We start from the raw sequence: 23,600 nt of genomic DNA, 5'->3' as shown, positions 1-23,600 counted from the left end.
ACAGTAAAATCTGACATTTATTATTGGCTAGGCTGAGTATAGGATGACAAAAACCAATTGTCGAAAGAATCAAAAACACCTAATTCAAACGATAAAAATGCTCTGCCATTCTACTGTCATCTGGCTGTCACACCTTGACCAAAGTTAAAGTGCTACTGTAACAATGAGAACACAAATCAGGTGTAAACTTCTGCTTCATGCTGAGCTTCATTGTTCATGTGAAAATCAACATAACATCAATGATCTTGCAGACTTTTATGAGGATTATAATTAATGTATGTAAAGTACCTAAAGCCATGCCTTACACATAATACATGCTCACTCACTATAGGACAGCTATTCTTTTCAGGAAAATCTAATAATGTATAGTTAATCTCAATATAATTCTGCTTCAGGATATATTACATACTTTATATATATATATATGGAAATAAAGCTTTTATATTGAAATAAGAACTGCAAATTACATATATGAGGATTAACACTCTACAGTGAGTTTGTCATTCTGTAGTTCTTTTGATTGAGTAATATAGCTGAATTATATCACCTACTGAATTAATGCTAGGCTCCGGAGCCCATCAATGGCCACCATCAATTGGCAGGTACAGCTAAATCTCTCTTACACTCTTTGTTCTAGTAAGGCAGATTGCATTATATTTTCCTGCCTATATTTCTCAGATTTGTTCCAATGTATATACATGAGCATAAGGGCTGTGTCTTAGTCATTTTTAAACTCCCAATACCTAGCATCAGTTTGACACAAGGAGTTGGAAGGATAAATGAATAAATGCCCCATTGTGACTCTGCTCAGATAATTCCCCAAACCTAGAATATGTTGTTAAATCAGATTCTCACCACTTTTTGAAATCAAGTTTAAGTTTCATTTTACTTAAACACACACACACACAGACACACACACTTTTTATCAGGAAAAAAAAAAGTGAACTTTTTGATATTACTTAGTACTCTAATTGAATATGTACTAAAAACTTGTCATTTCTTCCTATGTGTTCACATTTATCTGCATTATCTAGTGAGCCAGTTGGGGTGTCCATCCCTAAGGAAAGGGGCTGAGTTTCACCTTTTTTTTTTTTTGTCAGAATAACCTTTATAACCTGAAACAGAATTGGTTAGCCTGAAGGTAGATATCAGTGAATTCTGTTGAGAATTCACTCAGCATTCCAACCCAATGGTAAATCCCTGCTGCAGTATATGAAATAATATTTGTACCTAGAAGCATTTATAAATCCTCAAAAATATCTCTACTTGGAGATCAAATCTAACATCTCAAAAAATCAAAATCTAAACCTAATTGTTTTGATAATGGAATAAAGTTTTTATCAGATAATATCTAAAAGGAACAGAAAAAAATACCTTCAAGCAGTTTTTTCTCTGAAGAGAGTTTAGAAGCAGCAGAAGGAGCTTGATACAAAAAGTCGCAGAGGAATGTGGACTGGGAAGACTCTTGACTTAATACACCTTCGGAATGAATATCGTGTTGAGGGAAATCTAGAAAAATTAAAGAAATATCTAAAATATAAACAACTTTCCTTTTGCTTATAATACGTACATGAGTTTTGAGCTAGAAGAAAAACTACTTAAAATTTACCAAAGAATAATTATAAAGAGATATTTATTTTACTTTGCATAAAATTTGCAAATAAGCACTTAAGTCATGTTTATTATTCATATATGAAAATCGGATTTAATGTTGGTGGAAATGATTATGTGGGTTAGCTATTTTAATCTTCCATTTATAAGATTAAAGGAATATAAAAGATTGACTTCCTAAACTTTTTATTGAAATGATATAAAAAATAGTTTTAGGCCCCTCCATCTTTTGAGTAATTACATTTTTCTTCATTCTGATGGATTCTCTTATTTGAAAAATAAATAGATTTATGCTTCAGTCCTTTTACGGATATATCGGAAGAGACCAGGTTAATGAAGAGACAGTGACGAACCTGAGAATTTGTTATGGTAGAGAAATTCCATTTGCAGACTTTGCCCAGCCTTCTTGGCTAGCAGATAGGGGGTGCTATGCACGGGGTCTCCAGTGGCACACATGACATCTGCTCCACTGAACAGCAAAGCCATTGTTTCTAGAACATCTGGTTTCACTACAGCAGCACACAGAGCCTGGTCATTAAAAGAAAATACACATCTTAAGGAAAGAAAAGATTCTAGCTATTAAAATGAGTGAAAGTCTGACAATTCATGTATGGGATAAAGTCTGTATTCCTTTTATCCTAAGGCAGCTACTAATAATTATGCCATGAATTAGGCAATAAGCACAAAAGGCCTGGTTTGTGTGAATTTAAATTACAACCCAAGACCTCCAAGTCTCAATTCATTGTTTGGTTGCTATGATGTTCCTTCTAAACCTAATCCATCATACTTGCTTTGGAAGACATTTTTATGCTTACATACTATGATAATGACTGATGCGCAGAGAATCAAAATATTTCAATATAATAATGAAGTAACCATTAAGTGTTTTTCATATGAATGTTAATATATATTTTCCAATCTAATCAGGAGCTGCAGAATATTTGAATTATTAAGTGCTATGAGAAATTGAAACATGAGTGCAAAGCAAATTCAGGATCTTCCCCTCGGGGGCCGAGGATAGGAAGGAGGAAGAACAGTGAGAAAGAGGCAATAAAAAATATGATTTACTTATGTTATATATCATCTTTGTACAAACAATAGGAATTGCTAGAATTTTTTTTTCTTTTGCCTTGAAATAATAAGCTGCCTCTACATCTCTTCTCATCCTTTCTTCCCACATTATATCAGTCCTCAGACTTCACTTTACTGGATCCCCATTTGCTTCCAAATCCTCAGATTGTAGCACCATGAGTTAGCAGGAAACTTCAGTTATGGAGGAAGAATTATGCTTTTTTGACAATGAATCCTTAAGTGAAACAAGGGGGAAACCACTGAAATAATCTCACAAAAGGAAATAAAATAAATAATTTTGTCACATAGTATAAGATTTTTTACTTTTTCTCAAGAATCTTGGCACATCATTAAAAAGACATTAAAATCCATGTCTCCTGTTATGTTTAACTGAATACCTTATTTAATTCTTCTTTAGTGAGAGATGCCAAAAGGGTTTTTCTGAATTTTCCTTCTTTATATTTCTGAGTAATAAAGTTTTTTCTCTTTTCTACTGGTGAGTCCATATGTAATTCTTCATCCTTTTGAAGATTACCAGCCCAAAAGTCATTTGCTCTTTTGTTTCCAATGACAATAAAAAGCTGAATTGTCAAAAAAAAAAAAAAGAAAACCCATAATATATCAGTTCATAAAAGGTATTTGAATCTGCAGGAAACTGAATTATATTACAAATTAAAGCATAACTTAGTATAAAGTACAGGAAAACAACTGACAGACCTAACTCTTCCAGAAAAAGGAGTGAAAGCAGATACTATGATCAGTTTTGAATACAGCCTAGCCACTCTAAATAATGGAAAGAAATTAGCTTGTAAAGAATTGCAAACAACACAAATAGTAGCAAAAGTATTTTCATTCTTTGACACTCCAACTGAGACAGATTCACTTTAAATGGCCGAGTAGGTGGGCTAATGCTGTTTAAAGTGCTTGGTGGTGGAACAGGAGCTGAAAATGGACAGGACCCAGCAAAGCAGCCTCGATCACAGTTAATGACAGAGTATGGCCAAGGTAAAGAACAGTAAATTTTTCCAAATGTTCTCATTCACTCTCCTATTATTTTACCCATGCTGGGTTTAAGACACACACACACACACACACACACACATACATACACACACACACAGACACACACACACAACACACAGACACACACAGACACACACACACACAAACACACAGACACACACACACATACACACACACACAGACACACACACAGAGACACACACACAGACACACACAGACACACACAGACACACACACGCACACACGCACAGACACAAGACACACACACAGAGACACACACACACACACACACACAGTTCCAGCATAAAAAAAAAACTGGCAAACCTTTCTAAGTCCTTATTATTATTATTAAGATCATCTATACTTTTACTTTTAAAATAACTATCTCATTTAGGAAGCATTCTCAAAGAGTTGCTATTAAAAAGTCTATAAGCCTTTTTCATAATGTAATGAGAACTTTATCAAAGAGCCCTGAGAAAAATTCCTGCCACCACACCCCATGGCATACCTCTTCCCAGTCTCTGCAAACTGAACCCCTACCACAACCCCATTCAGGTTAAATAAGACTCACCTCGATGAGTTCATTGCTCCAAATGCTAGCATCCATTTTCAGACTTCTAACCTTGGAATCTTTTGGTCCCAAAGATCTATGCTGGCCTAGAGTCAAAACACAATTGCATTTCTATTTTAATTTGTATGTAAATTTATTTTACTTTGTTTTGAAAAAAAGTGTATATGTCTGTGTATGTTCGTTGCGCATCTTCTCAACTTAAAACACGCCGATACCTGCTTTCCTCAATGACAAGATGACAAGAGCACTAACAATAGTAGTGGGAATTAGACAAATCACAGCTGGCTACAATAAAAACAGCAGCAATCATCATCAGCATCTGCACTGATAAAAAAACTACACTTAAAAATATATTTATGTGCATGTGTGCATATGTACAGATACATGCATAAATATTTCCTCATTTGGTAATCAGCTAGAAATAGGCCACTGGAAACCTTTTGTAAAGCTTGCTAAAACCACATGTATGTAAATGCAGATAATATTTCTTTACTGTTACGAAAACTTGACTATTGTAAAACTAGTTACATGTCTAATAAGTGCTTAAAAATCTGACATGAATACTTTATTCAACAAGTATGTCTGGAAGAGAGTAAGAGCCCAGAATTTTATTACTGTCAATTCAATTGTGCTGTGTAAATCATCATTTAGTCATCACTGAGCAACCAGGTTATGTCAGATTATTTCAAAGCTGAGAAGGAAAAAAAGTATACAGTCCACTATCCTTGATCTTAAGGGCCCTTAGCCTAATGAACAATGAATAGTCATTCCTTTCCCTACAATAGGTAAGAGGTTCTTGTCTTTTTTTTTTTTTTTTTTTGGTAGAAACTACTTAAAGCACAAAGCCCTAGATTCCCATGGAAGAAATCTGCATAGGTTTGCATTTATAATGACTACCTACAGGCAATACAGTACCCAGAAGGTAAAAACGTAAAAGCCTGTAGGAAGAGATGAAAGGGGTTGCTGGAGTAACCCAGGCATGACAGATTCTGAGTTGAGGCAGCAGGAAAACAAAATGGAGCCGACAGATTGAGAGAGGTTGATAAGATAAAATGAATGAGACTTGGTGGGTTTGAAGGAAAGAGGAAGAGTCAAGAAGGTGTCTCAGATTTTAGGCTTTGAGAGTGCAGCGTAGACAGTATTGCTTCTGACCAAGATTGAGAAGGTATTAAAATGTGCAGTTTTATGAAAACTGCTCCATTTTTGACATGTTACATTTGAGGTGTATTTGGCAAATCTAAGTAGAGATTCTAGTAGGCATATAATCATAAGAGTTTGGTGTCCAACAGCGTGAGAATCATCTGCTTAAAAATGAGTGTGGAATTAAAGTGATAAATAACATCACTCAGCAGCAACACAGTAAAAGAGAAGTGAGCATGTAACCCAAGGGAACACATGTATCTCACAAGCATGAAAAGTAACGTGGAAAAAAAAGATTGGTAATAAGAATACACAGAGCGAATGGTATATTGGAAGCCAAGGGAGGATGGATGTCACAGAGAGACATGTTGTCAAGAGTCTCAAATAAAGAGACAATAATAAAGATAGTAAGTGACCACACCGAAATTGAGAGGTAAAATACATTGGTAAATGTGGTGAAAAGATTTTTACGGCAGTTGAGTGAAAAGGTAGCTGATTACAGAATGCTGAAGAAAACTTAGGAAGTTAAAGGAATGAAAAAAACCTATGCACACTACAACTCTTTATAACATCCTGTCTATGAAAGGAAAAGGGGACAGAGATTGACACATAGAAGGAAATGGGTAACTTTCAGAAATCCTGATGGTTTAACGAGACAAATTTGTGCAAGTTTATACAATGAAACAGAAGAAGCCATAGCTGAATACTTACATAAGAGAGTGAATAAGTGATGAAGTGGTATCCTAAGGAGGGAGGAAAGAAAGGAAGCAAAGGTAGAAAAAAGCAGCTGTGAAGAGCACAAAGGCCGTCTCTTCCAATGAAACTGGAGAGAAGAAAAAGATGGGATAAAATACAAAGTAGAAGGTGATTCACGGGCATTTTTTGTTGTGATTGATATTATTAATTAGCTGGTGAGGAAATCTTAGTTTGATGAGAAATGCAGTTGAACAGTGCTCTAGAAAAGTGTTCAGGATCTGAAGCGACTCCTGTGGCTGCACTACTCACTGCACTCTAGCTGAGGTAGGCGCTCCTCTCCAGCGTTCTCACTGAAGCCTGTATTCAACTCTAGTTCAACATTCATTCGTCTCATTATCGTGAAGGAAATGTCATGTCTTATACATGTTTTCAATTCCACACACCAGCACAGTGGTTGGCATTTGAGCTGCATTCTCTGTCTGTCTGTCTGTCTTTCTCATCTCTCTCTCTCTTTCTGTGTGTGTGTGGGGTGGGTGTGTGTGTGTGTGTGTGTGTGTATACAGACACTGAGGGAGAAGGTGGTGGGACACAGGTAGTCTAAGAGAACTGAAGTTTAGACTGTGGTTAACTTTCTCCAAAACTTCCATGATCACACACCTAAGCTGAGGTCCACTTCCTTCCACTGACTTGGGCAACTGTCTGAGCTCTCAAATACACGGAGAGGTCAGGTTGTCAGGTGTGAGGTCGCAAGAAGAAAACCAGTCATAGTACCGGTTTGTATTCATAAACATCAATAGTCTTGTGAAGTGCTTCTTTATAAAAATTCTTATTATAAGAGATACCAGATCTGGCATATGAAGTTTAGTGCTCAAAACAACACTGAGGTGAAAAATATGTGTTACCAAAAATGACTGGGGAAAGGTGGACGAATCTTCAAGTTAAAGATGCAAGCTTGTTCAGGATGCATACTAAAACATACTTACCTAAAATCTAGAAATTTCAACATTGCCTTTTTCAAATCTACACATTGACTAGTAGGCACAAAATATGATTACATGCTTAAAAATCCATTTTTATATCTAAGTCATACATAAGAGAAGTTTAGACTCATAAGCTATTTCTGAATTTGATTTAAATGTAATAAGCTTTCTCTGGTTTTACTTTTCACAACCATTAGCTACGATATATAATATATAACAATGAAGAGCATTCAGTGTCCGTCTGCCACAAAGCAGTGATGAGCAAAACTTATCACTAATTACCTGCACACTTCTTACAGATGACAACACAGAGATTGATGGATGCCCAGTCAGGATCCGGGGCTTTACAATCTGCACAGCTTCTGTTGGATTCATTGAACCAAATCTTCTCAGCTACTTCATAATCAGAGAGAGTTTCTGCTATTGATTGCTGCACAGCTTCAATCCAGTCTTGTTTCTCTTTTTCAGTCTCGGCTGTAAAGCTGAAACAATTAACGTTTCTGTGTTATCGATCTCCCTTGTAAAGGCCAATTAAGCAGTATGTTCAGTTTGCATATTCATTTCACTCACAAATTAAACAACAGCTGAAAAATATGCCTGCTAGGCAGTTCTGGGTTGTCTTTTCTGTTAAAAATCATTTAACTCAACAAATCGTGGTTTTTTTCCTTTTAATTTTCCACATTGCTTATGTCTTTGTTTACGCATCTTGAACCAAAATTAACATACACATTTTCCAAAGAAAACATAAAATTTGCCTTGTTAGGTCACAAGTCTAAACAAGAGGCTATGTTTCCTAAGCAATGGTTATGTAATCATCAATAAGAGTTTATTGGCAGAGTTTCAGGGCTTCTGGAATATTTTGCCAAGCAAGTATGCCATGATAGTCTGAAGCTATGTTATCAAAAACACCCACCAGAAATTGTGACTTTTTTTTCAAACTTAAGAATAGATTTTCCTTTTTTTTTTTTAATTAGAAGAATGCCCAGATGGTTCTAAGAAACTGGGAAATCAAAAAAGTTTTAAGTGGTTACCATTCTAACAGTTTTCTAACACATTTTTAGCCACGTTCTGATTTATTCTGAATCTTAATGTTTACTGGGAGCTCAAGTGAACGAATAAAAACATTAAACAGCAGTTCATTCCTTCAAGAAATATTTACTGAGCCCCTACAATGTGCAAAGGAACGTGCTACAGTGCTACATACTCGGTCAATGACCCACAAAACTGATGCATATTAAAATTTTCTTTTGTAAAGAGGAAAATGCTTTGAAATATAATGAAAATCACAGCTAACATATTCTAAATAATCCATAAAAATAAATGGCCTACATGAATTATACTTTTTGAAGCTCTTTAGGATTCCATCACTCTTAGTGGTTTCTGGTTCTACTAGAAATTTGTCACAGACAATATATTAATATCTATATTTTTAGTTTTGGCTAGAATCTGCAATGTAAAAATAAAGCTTGTTATTTTTATGCAATCATTTCTTTCTCAAAATTTGAGACAATGGATATAGTTTAACAGGCAAAATGAGTAACACACTTGATAGTATCTTTGAAATTCCTAATTGTTAGTCCTTTAAAGGCCTAGAACAATCGCCTCTGACTCGCACTCTACTCTGTGATGTGATTATTTATAACAAACTAATTAATATAGTTGAACTCAAAAGATGTTGACTTATGCCTCTTCTGTATACTAAAACTATGGAGTCATTTTAGTTTATTAAAACATATTAAGTACTTTAAATTATCTGTTTCATTGTCATAATGATACAGTTAGTAGAATACCATAATAAAAGATATATAAAAAATGCTAAAATATTTCGATCAATAGGTGCTAAGAGATTCATTAAATTTAGTATCATTTGAAGTTGGAGTCCCTGGAGGAAATCATATGGAACAAATGTAATTAGGAATTGATTTTTAAATGAGGGATTGTATTTGATCAGGCTAAAAGAAGATAAACAGCAATACAACTTAAAGACAATGTAATATGTTTTTATTTCATTTCTTCTAAATGAGAAGGAAATTATCACACATTTGTTTTCAAAAAATTAACATACACCATGCCCATTAAGAAAATTATGTATTAAGAAATTACTCAAATTTCATGAAATAAATATTTTTGCATGTTTTGTGATTATCCAGGTCACTTTTACAAGGTGTTTTTACATAGTGGCTAATGAATTAGACAATATGGAAAAGCAGGAAGATAACTTTAAATGGCCTACAAGAGAAAAATCACCACGAACAACATAAAGGTGGATCACCCAAGCTTTCCTATAGCAGTACGAACACAAAATGTTTACAAATAGCTTACCTGAAACTCCTATAGGGAGTGATTATTTCAAAAGACTGTTTCACAGTTCGGTCCACTTGTTTTACATTTGCTACATTCATAGGAATTATGGTAATACCAAGTCCACTCTTAAAATCCTAGTTTGGAGAAAAACATAAAAAACTATAAAGAAACAAAAAAAAAGATTTTGAAAGTATAATTATATTTTCTAAATTCTAATAAATTCTACCAAATTTTACTACAAAATCTGTCTCACTTTAGGTAGCCACTCTCAATACATACTAGCACTGGGCCATAAGCTTTACAGCCAGCCTATTGATAACGTATGGGGTTTCTTCAACGTGAAAGATACATTGACTAGGCCACAGACACTGAACTAGACATGCTTTGCTTTTGAAAGTAGGCACAATATTCACCTTTATGCATTCATTAAAGGAAGCTAAATACTAACTACCTCTTATTATATGTCAAGCAGTTTCCTAGGTGGAAATGATACTAGGAGGTTAGCATCATTACTAGTTATGTAAAAAGATGGGAAAACTGAGGCACAATGGAAGAAGGTTACATGGAAAGTGCAGCTACTTGTATGTGGTAGAAAAGATTTGCAGCCGAATCTGTTTGATTGCTCTTTCCTTGTTTTACTATCTTAGATTACCTCTGCTGTTTGTCATTATTTTTCTCCTCATTTACTCTCAAACAAAAGCATTACTTGTCTTACGAAGTATACAATTTTACCTCATTTCCAATATTTTATTGCTTTTATCTCCCTTCAATCAGGTTTCTAAAAAACTCCTCTAATGCTACTTTGGTATAAAAACTGCCATTTGTTCAAAATCTATAGTTACTACTTTCAACTTGTCTCATGAAAATTCAAAATTGTTCAAAAGGCTACAACAGACTCTGCATTCTAAAAGCATTAAAGTTTGCAATATATCATCTACCCATATGGATTTCAGAATGTGACTTATCAATTAAATAATCTCCACACTTTACAAAACAATATGTACATCAAAAAAAGAATGACCTATTTGAATCAATTCAGACTAAATGTGTTCCGAATTCCTAAATTATGACTAAAGAAAAGTAGCAATATTAAAGGCAAAATACAAAAAAAAAAACTGGCCCATTTTCAGTAAGAACACTTGTTAGAGACTGTAAAAGAAGAAAGAAGCCACTCATCTGCCTCTTCTCTTTGTCTCTCCTGCTATATATGTCAAAAGTAAAAGAAGTATATTCTCCACTCCCCTATACTTAGAAGTGACCATGTGTTGTAGTTTCCTTCAATAAAATTTAAACAACTCCTGGTAGAATGGAGGGGGAGGGGCCGAACAGCCTTGGAAGAAGAAAGCCTTTCGGCCCTTGCCTTTCCATCTTCAGGGGAAGTAACTGCTAGAAGCACAGAAGCCATTTTAGAACTTCACAGTCCTGGAAAAGGGAAGACTGAGGACAAATTCTTAGGCTCTAAGGATGCCAAAGTAAGGATAAAAATAGGGAAAACCCTGTTCTCTGGTAGTACCAACTCTTACTGCCTACACCACGGGATTTGTTAAAACAAATCTCCATCTAGTGAAGCTTTTTTTCAGGTTTTTGTCATTTAGTACTAATGTGTTCCCGACTTATAAAGTAAGTGGAAAAAAATCATTCTATAACAAATGCCCCCCAACTTGTAAAAGCAGCCAGAGTTTCCAGACACAAATTGTGGGAAAGCTTCTCTTACATTTTTAATACATAAGGTTTTTAGTTAGAATAAGGAAATGACTCATTTAGAAAACAAATCATCAACTGATTTTTTTTTTTTTTTTTTTTTCTGATGAAAGAACAAATGGCTCACTTTACTAGGGGAAACTAGCCAGAAACTGAAAATCAGTGATATAAAAGAAAATACGCAGAAAAATGCTGAGTGCTGTAAAATAATCAGAATGGGAGTGCCACACTTCCACTTTGTATACTAAACCCACTTAATGAAAAATAGCACATAACATGATCTCTACGGAAGGAAGAAAATCAAGCTTTTCAAATCAGCTGCATTTTAATAAGTTTCAGCCTATTGGCACAGGGTTATACTTGATTATTAATTTTTTCAATTCCCTAATTATCCACAGCTATGCTCCTGCTGGATCACATACCCATTGGATAAACTCCCAATGCATGTGATTGGGAACTCAAGCTCTCTTTCACAAGTGAGGAAATTAAGTAAGGTAGGAGTAGCAAGATAAGATATTTTTAAAACAGCTTTTTGATGGCTCACCTTGATACCGGAATAAACTTTAGAATAAATAAATAAACTCTAGAATAAATACTTGGACTGCATGTCCTTCAAACAATTCTCCATAATGAGGTATTTGACAAAAACTGTGTATCAGAGCACTCCAGGTTATATTCTCTGATGGGGGCCTCGCCTGCTAGTCCTGTATGTTACTAAGGGCACACATAATACTCTGACCATCATACTAGCAGACAGTAAGAATGACATCCTTTTATGGAAACTGATGAGCCTCATCAAGGCTCCTGCATGAATAGATGGCTGCTCATCTCCGCAGCAAATCATAAAATGTCTGCATGTAAAGCTGTACTTTCTGTTAAAATAAGGGAGTGCTAACTGGTCAACACCCCAAATTTCTCCCAAACAAGGCAAAGATGATTTTTTTTTTTTTTTGAGACAGAGTCTTGCTCTGTGGCCCAGGCTAGAGTGCAATGGCACGATCTCAGCTCACTGCAACCTCAGCCTCCCAGGTTCAAGCGATTCCCCTGCCTCAGCCTCCCAAGTAGTGGGGACTACAGGAATGCGCCACCACACCCAGCTAACTTTTTTTGTATTTCAGTAGAGACGGGGTGTCACCATGTTGGCCAGGATGGTCTCAATTTCCTGACCTCCTGATCTGCCAGCCTTGGCCTCCCAAAGTGCTGGGCTTGCATGCGTGAGCCACCGCACCACCTACTTATCAGCTGCTTGCCGTGGCCATATGGTTTTGAGTAATTAGAGTATGTACAGAACTGACCAGCATAAACTGACTGTAAAATATACATTAGAGTAACAAAGTAAATGTTAGTGCTCTTGAGAGCTATCATATATGAAACAACTGCATTTTCTGTTAAAAGTTGTGGACATTAAGCCATTATTTTCACAGTATTTAGACAGTATTTAGAACATGTTTAGAATACTTCTCATCCCTAGATACTCATAAAAATTACCTATGGTGATCTCTCCCTCCCACCAAGAGACCCTGATTCCATGAATCTGGGGGCAGAACCTAAGAATGTTTAATTTCCAAAAACAAAAGTACAACCTCATGGCTTTTATATGTGGCCAATGCCAAGAAACACTGATTTAGATAGCAGAACCATTATGCAACTAGTTTAGACAGTATAAGTATGCAATATGTAACTGTCAAGACATAAATACTCCTCTCTTTGACCAGGCACTGTGGCTCACACCTTAATCCCAACACTTTGGGAGGCCCAGGTGAGAGGATTGCTTGAAGCCGGGAGTTCAAGACCAGCCTGAGCAACATAGTGATATCCTGTCTCTACAAACGAAAACCAAAAAGACTCAATTTTATCTGCTTCTGTAGAATGCATGCAATCAGAATATACAAAAACCATTTGAAATAATTAAGACTATCAATTTCAAACAAGCAGGCCAGAACAGGATGACACATTGGATTGCTGAGATCCTATTTGTGCTGGGTGCCAACCCCTCTGTTAATGTCCAGAGGTGTTAAAAGCATCCGTCTTCATTAAACATATAGCATGGACTCTGTAACTGGTTTAATATCTATTTGTGCATGCTCTGAAGTTTACAAACAGCTATGAACTCTCATTTGATTTCCTAGTTCTGTGAAGTAAGCAGAGCAGATACAGTCATTTGTTAATGGGAAAATAGTCCTGGCAAAGCAAAGCAGTGCTTAGTAAGTACCTAGTTGTGCCAGAAACTGTGCTTAGTCCTTGGGCTGCACAAAAGCATAAGTCTGGGTATCTGCCTTAGGGAAGTTTTTGGTCTAAAAATGAGATAACAGAAAAATGCAAAAATGCAGTAAGTGTTACTAAAAAAAAAAAAAAAAAAGCCTGGTGGTAGGCATACTGGATCCAACCCATAAGAGAGAGTTATCTTCCTAACAGGCCTTCCAAAGGTTGTGACATTTGACCGGCCAAAGGACAAAACCCAGACCGGGTTTCTTATTCAGGTATTCCTCTCTCGCTTGTTCACTTATTGCAAAATAGGGATAACAGTAGTACCTACAGCATCACTTTCGTGAGGGTTAAATTAATGCAATAAAAATGCTTAAAAGAATGCCTGGAACGCAGTAAGTGCTACACAGGACTAGCTAACTTTTGTTATTATTATTTTTATTTTATACCTTTTGAATTTGAAGCTAACTGAACATAGTATCTATTTAAAACCTAATTACAAAAAAAAAAGTCCTGTCCAAAAATAACTAGCAGGCATAAATTTTTAAAAATAGAACGCAATGTGAATGGTAAATGTTCAACTAAATTAAAAATAAATTGCCCATTAACAACAATCTGATTGTGAGCTTTATTCTTATTATGAAAAATAGGCATGAGCCAGGGATAAGCCAAACTATCAACTTTTAAAATGCTATAAACTGGATTGAAAAGAACAGTAACACAAAAAATCAGTGGGTAGAGTTGTAGTATTATAGAAAGTAGAAGGCTGAAAATAGATTCTGAAGTAAGCAATATTTTAAAGTGAATTTGCTGTGATAGAAGTAGGATGTCAAGAATCATGAATCCCACTAAAGTAACAATGGCTAGGCTTGGCTTCGCAGATTTGGCCACTGCAAGGGTGGTACAATGGCCAGGTGGGCCCTGCAGGTCAGACCTAGGGAGAATCAAAGCTGAGCCAATAACTGGCTGCTTGATCATTGGCAGGTTATTTAGTTTATGTAGACCTCAGTTTCCTTATTTATGAAAATAGTCAGGTCTACCTTACATTATATTATTATAGGAGTAAATAAAGCAACATAAATTAAGGGTCTGATACACCCACTTAATTCTTTCTTTTGAGGGTTCTAAAAGAATTTATCTTCAATATAAATATTTCCATTTTTTAATAATTACAGAAAGTATTCATACCAATGATTCCATATTAAACATTCAGATAGAATTAATGGTAAATACCAAGATACTGAAATAGGTTATTCATATGAATTTGTAACAACACAACCTGGTAAAAACAACATTTTTAAAACTACACAGTGAAAGAGCAAAATATAAAACTGACTCCTAAACAGAAAAATAAGGAAAGGTTTGTTAACCCCAAATCTGCTGAAATTTCAAACCTATTTTTGGAATTACTGGATGCCAGGTTTCCATGCCAGGAATTTAAGAACTCGGTGCTTAAACATTTGTTGAAAACAGATGTGGCATTGTATGACACTGGCACCAGCTTTCCTGGGAAACACCAGATGCAGAGTTTGGCCAGATACAGAACCCAGAGAATCTGAGGCCACCACCTCCATCCTGCTGCTCCTTTCTGTGCCACACAACCCGTCGCCCTATGAGGTCTATTTAAATTCTATTAGAGTTTCACTCCCATGCCAGAACACCAGGGAACATTATGTTGGGGGGAATGAGGGAGGATGAGTCTCTTGTTATACCCTGATTTGAAAATGTTTAATCAAGTGAGTTTATGTAGTTAAAACCTCAATGCCACAATTATCAGCAGGATACCAAACCCACCAAGTAAGACATCTGGTTTTAATGAATTCATTAATATTAACATGACATTAAAAAAAGTATCAAGAGAAGAAGGGAGACTGGCTGACAGGACAACAGAACAAATGGAAACCAACGCCGGTTGTCTTAAATCTTCCTCATGTCCACTTGCAGAAATTCCTTTCAACTACCAATACCACTTATTTAAGAATTCACATATGTAAATATATGTCCATATTTGATTACCTTATTTAAACTCTAAAAAATTCTGACTTACACACTACACCCCTATCATTTCAGGATAAATAATTTACAAAATAATTTTTGTTCCAGAATACAGAAGCTCTATTAGCTTTGAACTGATTAAAAAACACTTTAGTTACAGAAACAAAATTTCTACAAAACAAAAAGTAACTGACAAATGAAAAGCAAAATAGTTCAGAAAAAAATTGTAGAAAATATGAAGATTCATGTCTCTCTTATATAAATAGCATAAAGTAATTAGCAAGAAAGACATAAGATCCCTATAAATAAACGAACAAAGAAGATGAAGAGACAATTTGAGAAAAAATCATTTTAAAAGAGAATTGGAGGGGAAAAAAAACTCTCCTGTCAAAAAAAACAGTTATAATTGATCATTAATTCAACAAGTTCACCCTACCTATGTTTACTGAGTGCTAGCTTATTGCCTGAGGACACAGCAGTGAATAAAGTAAATATTCACACTGTCGATTTGGGAATATAAAAATGATAAATCTCACACTTTTCAGGTTATAATGTAACTAGATGCCTATCACACAGCTGTAGCATTTTCAATGTAAACTACTCTTGAGGAAGGGGTCATAGAAATTCTTGCCAATAATAATAATCATCATCATCATCAGAAAGGAAGTCAAGGCTACATATTGAAGGTTACCAGAAACCTCACTGATTTATTTAACACTATGTATTACCCCAACAGGAAGGCCCAGAAAGCAGAGATCTTGTGGGTTACCACTGTACCCCTCATGTCTAGAGCAGTGCCCAGAAATGAGAAAATGCCCCTACATGTGTCACGTGGATGAATGAATCCAGAAACATGGTCACTATAGTGTAACCTATACAAACCCAATTACCCAGGTCATTGTATACAATGCTGAAATAATAATATGAAAAAAACTGTCATATTATAACACATTGCAGGCATCCAAAACATAAGCAGAGATAAAGAATGGGAGAAAATGTGCAAAAATTAAAGCAGAATGCAGTTGTGAAATGGTGCTAAATATTAAAGGGATTACATTTAATTTATGTGATATTAGCACCCCACTGTTTTGCAGCATGGTAATTAGGTAAAGAATCTGAGTGTCAGTTTCTCCTATGCCATTTTCCACCCTAACAAATGATTTTACAAATCTTTTCATAGTTATTTCCACTTCGTCTTAAAGTCTAAAGATAGGCTTTAAGTTGTTTTAAAGAAAACAACTGAGAGCAGTGTTTTACAATGTGTGTTTTTTGGCTCATCCATTATAGAATCACCTGCGGTGTTTTTTGTGAATTCAGATTCTACAACCCACTTCCAGAAATTGTGAATTAACAAATCTGAAACGAGCTCAGAAATGTTGAATTTTTAACTTGCAACTTAAGTAATGGCCTTAGAGATAGTAATCCATCTCCCTTCTTCACATGATGCCATTTAAACCTAAAGAGACTAACTTAATTACCTGAGCCAATTAATAGTAGAACAAGAATAAAAACCCATAACTGCAACCTCCCAGTCCAATCTTCTTTGCAATAAATGAGATTCCTCTTTAATAACTCTTCAACATTTGCTGTAGTAGCTACCCTTCTACCTCTAGCCACTGTCTGTTTACTCTCTCTGGAGTAACTGCCAAAGTAAATTAGTAAAATTATGTATAAATCAGAGGCAAGAAAAATAAAAATAGTTCCTATGTTAGGGTGGTGTAGGTCAATTTCATTTTTTTTATTCTATTCGTGCCATTATGTGGGCGATAAATCCCATTTTAAAATAAAAATAATTGAGCCTCGTTGCATGTCACTAAATTAAATCCAACACAAATTAAGATACAGAGGTTCAAATCTAACATCACTTACATTGTTATGATAAATGTATTCATTTCATCATCTTTAAAAAAATACACAAGATTACTCTGTGTGTGTGTCTGTATAAAACTTTTCGAAGTTGAATCAAACCATCTTAGGATTGTTTAGTGCTTTTCCTAATACACAGGTTGTTGCCCTCACTGGCAGAAAGCCCTCTGACCCATTACTCAGCATGTCACCAGGTTTTTCACATGTGCTCCATCATGGGAGAAAACCAATGGGCAACTTTCCTCTGGGGAAAAAGACATATACCAGGATGCAAAAACAGATGAAAACGGAATGGTATGCCAGGGTCTGAACGTGGACAGCCTTTCTTATTGGCTCATTCTTGAGTCAACTAGTTCTTTAAGACTGACTAAAGATTAAGTCCCTTAAGACCTGAATCCATGCGATATAATGCAATTAAACACACACACACATACACAAATAGTATACATTTAAAGATGTGTGTGCGCGCACGCATATATATATATATGTTAATGCATAGAAAAGACCTTGTATACAAGCATAAAAATATGTTTACTTATCAAAAGATGGAAAGGGGTTCAGCCTTAATGCTTTAATTTTTAAGGAGAATATACTCATTACTTATGTACATAGAAATGCCTCTAATGCACTGACTTCATTAGATGCCCTTTTTTTGCACCTCTCTGTAACTCCTGTACAACCTATTATTGCACTGAACTCACCATCCATCATATGTTCTGGTCTTGACTTTTCCTCTTGGAAGACAAGACTTGTATCCTTCTTCTCAGTAAACCCATCATTTTTAGTGTGCCTGACATGGTATACAATGTTTATTGAAAGCATACCCTGAAACTCCTGGACAACTAAATTATTCAGTGAAAGAATCCTTAGGCTATTTCTAAAAGTTCCCAAGTCAGAAAATTTCTCTTCAACCTAGACTTTAAAAAGAGAGTTTGTAGAGCAGTTAAGAAGGTAGACTTAGAGTTATACAGCTCCGGTTTTAAACTTAACTCTGCATTATAAACTGTAATTCCTAGACCTATTACTTAATCTTCATTTTCCTCATCTACAAAACATAGACAAAAAATGTCTTCCTCCTATAGTTGTGGTGAAGATTAAAAGGAAATGTCTACAAATTACCATTGTACCTGGTACTCAGCAAATAGTATTCATTATGCTTTTCACATTCAATTCCTAATACTGAAGCAATAATTTCATGTACATTTTCACTAATCAGAAAGTGTTAATAAAACTTTTAAAATATCTATCGTATTCCTAGAGAATAACAGAAACTCAGACAGTTTAATGTGAGCAATGAAATTAATCATATGAACTCTATGCAAGTCTATCAAATCTTGCTATCAGGTCTATGCAAGTGTAAACTGAATACCTCAATTAATTTGGAAGAGTAACTTCCATACTGATACATGCAAATTATGCATTTTTAACCTCCATTCCAATAAGAAAAGTTGCAATCATCTTATTTTGTAGACTGAAATGTTCATATTCAATTTGTACACATTATTAAGCTATTCTTGAGAAACATACTAACTACTCACATTATTAATAGGCCAAGAGTGCTCTATGATGCCTTCAACTGTTAATTGGCTAAGATATCCTCTCCTCCAAAATATTCAATGCGTAAGTTCACACTAAAGTTCAGAGGATGCCTATAGTTAATTGTTCTGAAACTACTATTTGTTTTGATATTCCTATTTTTCTCATAAAAATAGTCGGCATTTATATTTCAACTTACTATAACCCATAATAAGGTATCATAAAATGAGTTCATCTTAGATCAGCTAACTAAAGTGCACCGTTCAACTCCACAATTATTAAGCATCTAATATATTCTAGGCTGAAAGATTTTAAAAGGAGGTATTCCAACAAAAGGGGTAAAGAATTATATATTATACATATTAAAAACATATACATATTAAAAACAAGGAATGTTAGAAAAAAGTCTATGGAATGAAATGAAGCTAACAGGATTTGTTAAAATTTTAGTTTATCATCAGACTCATCAAAACATTTAAATACTCTATTGAGTCCTCTGATATTAATCAAATTTAGTAAACCAGTCATTTGAATTGATTTTATTTATGTATATGTGATATGTGTGTATAGGTAGATGTATGTATGTATGTGCACTTGAATTTGTACTTATATAGATGTGTATGTATATGTATATGTATGTGTGTGTGTGTATATATATCTATCTATCTCACATACATCTGCTCAAAATAAAACAGACCAACATTCTGAAAACTCAAGCAAATATGTTACCTGTGTTTACCCTACAATTATCTATCATAAAAATAAAAGGGTGCAGAATGGGTCCTATTTCATCACCAGCTGTAATGGTTCATTGGTCCTTAATTGTTCTCTCATGTAGTTGTATAATGTTATTTCAACCAAATAATATTTTTCAAAACTTATTTTCAATAATTTTACTTCCTCAATACCATAAAAGGTGATGTCCAGTTTCAAGTTTGATGTAGGTACTTTCTTGCTGGTGGAGACACCAAGAAACTTCAACAAAATCACTATTTCTTCGGTATATTTAGTGGAGTACACAATGCCAAAACAAGACTCTATAAGTAAAATCACTAATAATTCTTCCAAACAAAACATAGTTGTTACTACAATAAAATAGCAGCAATTTGTAATGACTATAACAGAGCTCACCTGTTCGTTTTTGCAAAGCCACACACTGTTTCCACTTAACACAGTAAAAATTTTTGCCTTATAGCCTCTCAATTCAAGATATCCACATTTCTCAGGTGTAACAACGCCTTGAGACTGTGAGGTAAGGGATTGTGATTTCAGTGCATTTAATAGTATGCTGATCCAGTCATTTCTCTCCTCTGAAAATAAAGACAGGAGAAAACACATAAATCCATATATAAGTCACATAGATACAGAAACGTCAAGAAGAAATCCACGCTCTTTGCAACACATAAGTGACAGAGTCTTTCCACAACTACAATCTAAATGTTACTGTAAACACAGCAAATGACTCAATTCTTTGAGGGAAAAGGAGTAACACTATCCAGTTTTCGTGAAATGAGTTCCACTGGCTTTACCTGAGAGTTTATTAGAAGTGCAAAATCTCAGGCCCTACTCCAGACCTGATGAATCACAGGCTGTATTTTCAAAAGAACTACAGATGCTCCTTATCCCTTTTAATATCTGAGAAGCCCTCTTTTAGATCATTCATTAGATTAGATTTTCTTTTAATAGAAGAATGTGATATTGCTACCCAACAATTAACGGCTTTTATGTTTCAAGTCAGTTACTCAAAGACCCCGAAAATCCTACTTTCAAACAATCATTTGGAACCCACTCTAGAGTATACCTGCTTCAGTGTCACTTTCCCATTCCACTCTCAACACAGTAATTAACAATAGCATTTCACCTGGCAAATTAAAATTTGGTTCTCCTACTCCTTCCACAAAACTAAATGACCTTCAATTATGAACAGTGCACTGTGTTACAGGCATAGGAATTCGATCTAGTCTCCAAGGAGCAATTAAAGCTATAAGTCAAACAAGATTTGAACACAAAATGGAACACAGTGGTATAAATGTCATATAAATGGTATCAAATAATATATGAGTCAATTGAGATAAGTGATTTGCTGAAGGTCATATAGCAAGTTAGCTTTAAAATAAGCAGAATCACATGTTTTAACTCTCAAACAACTTTTCTTGGAACCATGGGGGTAAAAAAGAGGTACATGTGGTAGATCTTGAGAATGAAGAGCAATTCAAAAGACAAAACTGGAATTTGGAAGAGGGAAGATAATAGGATTCTGAGCAGAGGTTACTATAAGAACAAAGGCAGAAAAACCAACATCCATTCAGGGATAATTTATCAATGAATATATTTATAATTCTGAACTCACACAGAAATAATGGGAATATGACCACAGAATTCATACTGCCTGTTTAGGAATGTTGTCTTTATTACAAAGGAAAGCCATTTCAGCATTCTTAGCAATAAAAAGACATTATGATAATACAGACAATGACAGGTAGACTACATTGGAAGCCTGAAGCTCAGGAACCAGGCAACGGAGACTTAAAATACTGTGAAAATGGAAACAAAATGACTTACAAGGAATTAAGGCATAAAGGAAAGTGAAAAAAATTAGTTGTACAAACATGATGGGTGTTGATAAGAAAAACAAATTACTTAGAATAAAAGTAATGTGGCATCAGAAATTGGCCAGGCAAACAAGCAGAATCCAATTAGTTAACAGAACCACCTCAGGTTTTCAGTGTCGTGCCTTGAGGATACAGGCAGACTGATAGCACTGTGTGAACAACAGTAACCTGTACACGAGAAGACCCATGGAAATGAATAAACATGAAGTGTAAAACGGGAAGAAACTGGCAAACCTTGAGGTACAACTATATCTATAAGGCTGGAAATTGTGCTACCAGAACATAGGCAGAAGTAGTTGTCAAAGCAAAAGGAAATAAAGCAAAACATACTGAATCACAGGTAGTAAAAGTTTTCACAGGATGAAGGAAGAGGAGAAAGCAGGGCCCAGTTTGGGAAATGGGACAGTTTCTCAGATCCTTCTCAGACAGGTCTGCCCAGTGACTTAATTGTGGATTGAAATAAGTTACCATATTAAACTTACTCATATTTAAACATGACTCCACAGTTATTTCATAATGAGTCTTACTTTTTCAATTATAATTGTTCTTGTTCACCTTCAAAACTAATAAAAACAGTTGATTGTGTCTTTAATGACCAAAGTCAAAATGTTTATTTAAAAACTTATTCAATAGTACGTTATTGCAGGTGTCACACAATCTTCCAGGAATTGGTGCTTGATAGCTGGGTGTGGTGTCCCACACCCGTAATCCCAGCACTCTGGGAAGCCAAGAGGGGAGGATCATTTGAGGTCAGAAGCTCAAGACCAGTCTGGCCAACATGGTGAAACCCAGTCTATACTAACAACACACACAGAAAATTAGCTGGGCATGGTGGCAGATGCCTGTAAGCCAAGCAACTCGGGACGCTGAGGCATGAGAATCGCTTGAGCCCGGAAGACTAAGATCGCAGTAAGCCCAAATCGTGCCACTGCACTCCAGCCTGGGCAACAAGAGTGAAACTTAGTCTCAAAAAAAAAAAAAAAAAAAAAAAAAAAAGGAATTCCTGCTTGTTGCAATATATCAGGATGAAATATTTATCAAATGTCCCTAGTATTGTTATACATCCTAAACTAAAAGACATTAAAATATTCAAGTAGCTAAGTCAATGTCAATATGCAGCAGCTATTCTACATTTTTCCATCTGCATAAACAGATCCAGATTGCACTACAATAATTTATTACATTTTCAGTTACAGCAACAGACCTTCCATTTAACTTGGTTATTACTTGTGATCATTAGTTTCACACAAGATATTCCTGCCAAGTAAATGGTACATAATGGTTGTTTGTTTCTTTATTTGTGCTAATCCATATAAACCACTGTGTTTGAAACGTAGGTCATAATTTAATGAGTTGGGCCTAAGTGTCTATGGCTTTTAGATTACTGCTAGCATATATTTCAGTTTCTCAGGAATTAATTTAAAACTGGCAATTGCACCTGTTGGAATTAAGCTTACTTTGGCTGCATCTCAACACGTAGCCTAGAAGAATTATCTAGCTCCTGAGGGCCTCAGTTACTAAAAGGAAGTAAACAATCATGACGAAGAACAGGAATTAATAGTAACATTCAGTTTATTCTGAATTACCCATGCCAATGGAAAGAAACAATGGAACAGATAATCCAAACACAATAAAACAGATTACAAGTATCATCTGTATTCGGCCATACAATGTGTGCATCCTGAGATATGGGGGAATATGCTTTCATAAGTCACAACATTCCAAACCAAATAATGATTTCCTGCTGGACAAGAGTCTAGGGCAAAGTCAGATACTGTGCTAGCTTTTGCTTGTTCTTCAAACCAAGATACTTTTTATTCTTTCCAATAACAAATATCTATTGAGTGTCTATCTTGATCTTAGCACTGTGCTAAGCACCATTTCTCCAGGAAATAAGCTCTGACCTAGATATGGCTTGGCTCTAAGAATAGCATTCCAGGCTGGACAAAAAGAAAGGGAGTGGAGAACACAAAGAATAAGTGTTGAAATTGCCAGTTTTTTGTGATTATGCTAGAATGTAAATAAAATACAATAGCAAATTCCTAAAACCTCAAATCAGTTCTTGATGGTTTCAGGAACGGCAGCTTAGAGTATAAGAACAATAATAATAAAAAAAGAGGTTTAAGAAAAATCGAGACAATATTCTCTGGACTACTGGGTTTAGCAGTAGGCATACTCCTTAGTAACAAGGGATTGGTTACACTAGAGATTACTACATAAGGGCCATGCAAAACATCAACAACATTATCTAATAAAGTTTAGATGGACCTTTACTTTTGATATGATAGT

At 35.2% G+C, this 23,600-nt stretch overlaps 1 protein-coding gene across 1 annotated transcript in view; it reads right to left on the bottom strand.

Annotated features, from left to right (window-relative positions):
* ARAP2 (ArfGAP with RhoGAP domain, ankyrin repeat and PH domain 2) overlaps positions 1-23,600 on the bottom strand; it is a 181,208-nt gene that overhangs the window by 92,052 nt on the left and 65,556 nt on the right. The window contains exons 9-15 of the mRNA XM_011967062.1: positions 19,831-20,009; positions 9,415-9,530; positions 7,375-7,574; positions 4,277-4,362; positions 3,081-3,263; positions 1,965-2,139; positions 1,375-1,509 (exon numbers count right to left, since the gene is read on the bottom strand). Of these exons, the coding sequence (XP_011822452.1) occupies positions 1,375-1,509; positions 1,965-2,139; positions 3,081-3,263; positions 4,277-4,362; positions 7,375-7,574; positions 9,415-9,530; positions 19,831-20,009 (1,074 nt within the window). The remainder of the gene's footprint in view (positions 1-1,374; positions 1,510-1,964; positions 2,140-3,080; positions 3,264-4,276; positions 4,363-7,374; positions 7,575-9,414; positions 9,531-19,830; positions 20,010-23,600) is intronic.

This window comes from Mandrillus leucophaeus, unplaced genomic scaffold (genome assembly GCF_000951045.1).
Source record: "Mandrillus leucophaeus isolate KB7577 unplaced genomic scaffold, Mleu.le_1.0 Scaffold784, whole genome shotgun sequence".
NCBI classification, from domain to species: Eukaryota; Metazoa; Chordata; class Mammalia; order Primates; family Cercopithecidae; genus Mandrillus; species Mandrillus leucophaeus.
This window is presented reverse-complemented; position numbering and strand designations above follow the sequence as displayed.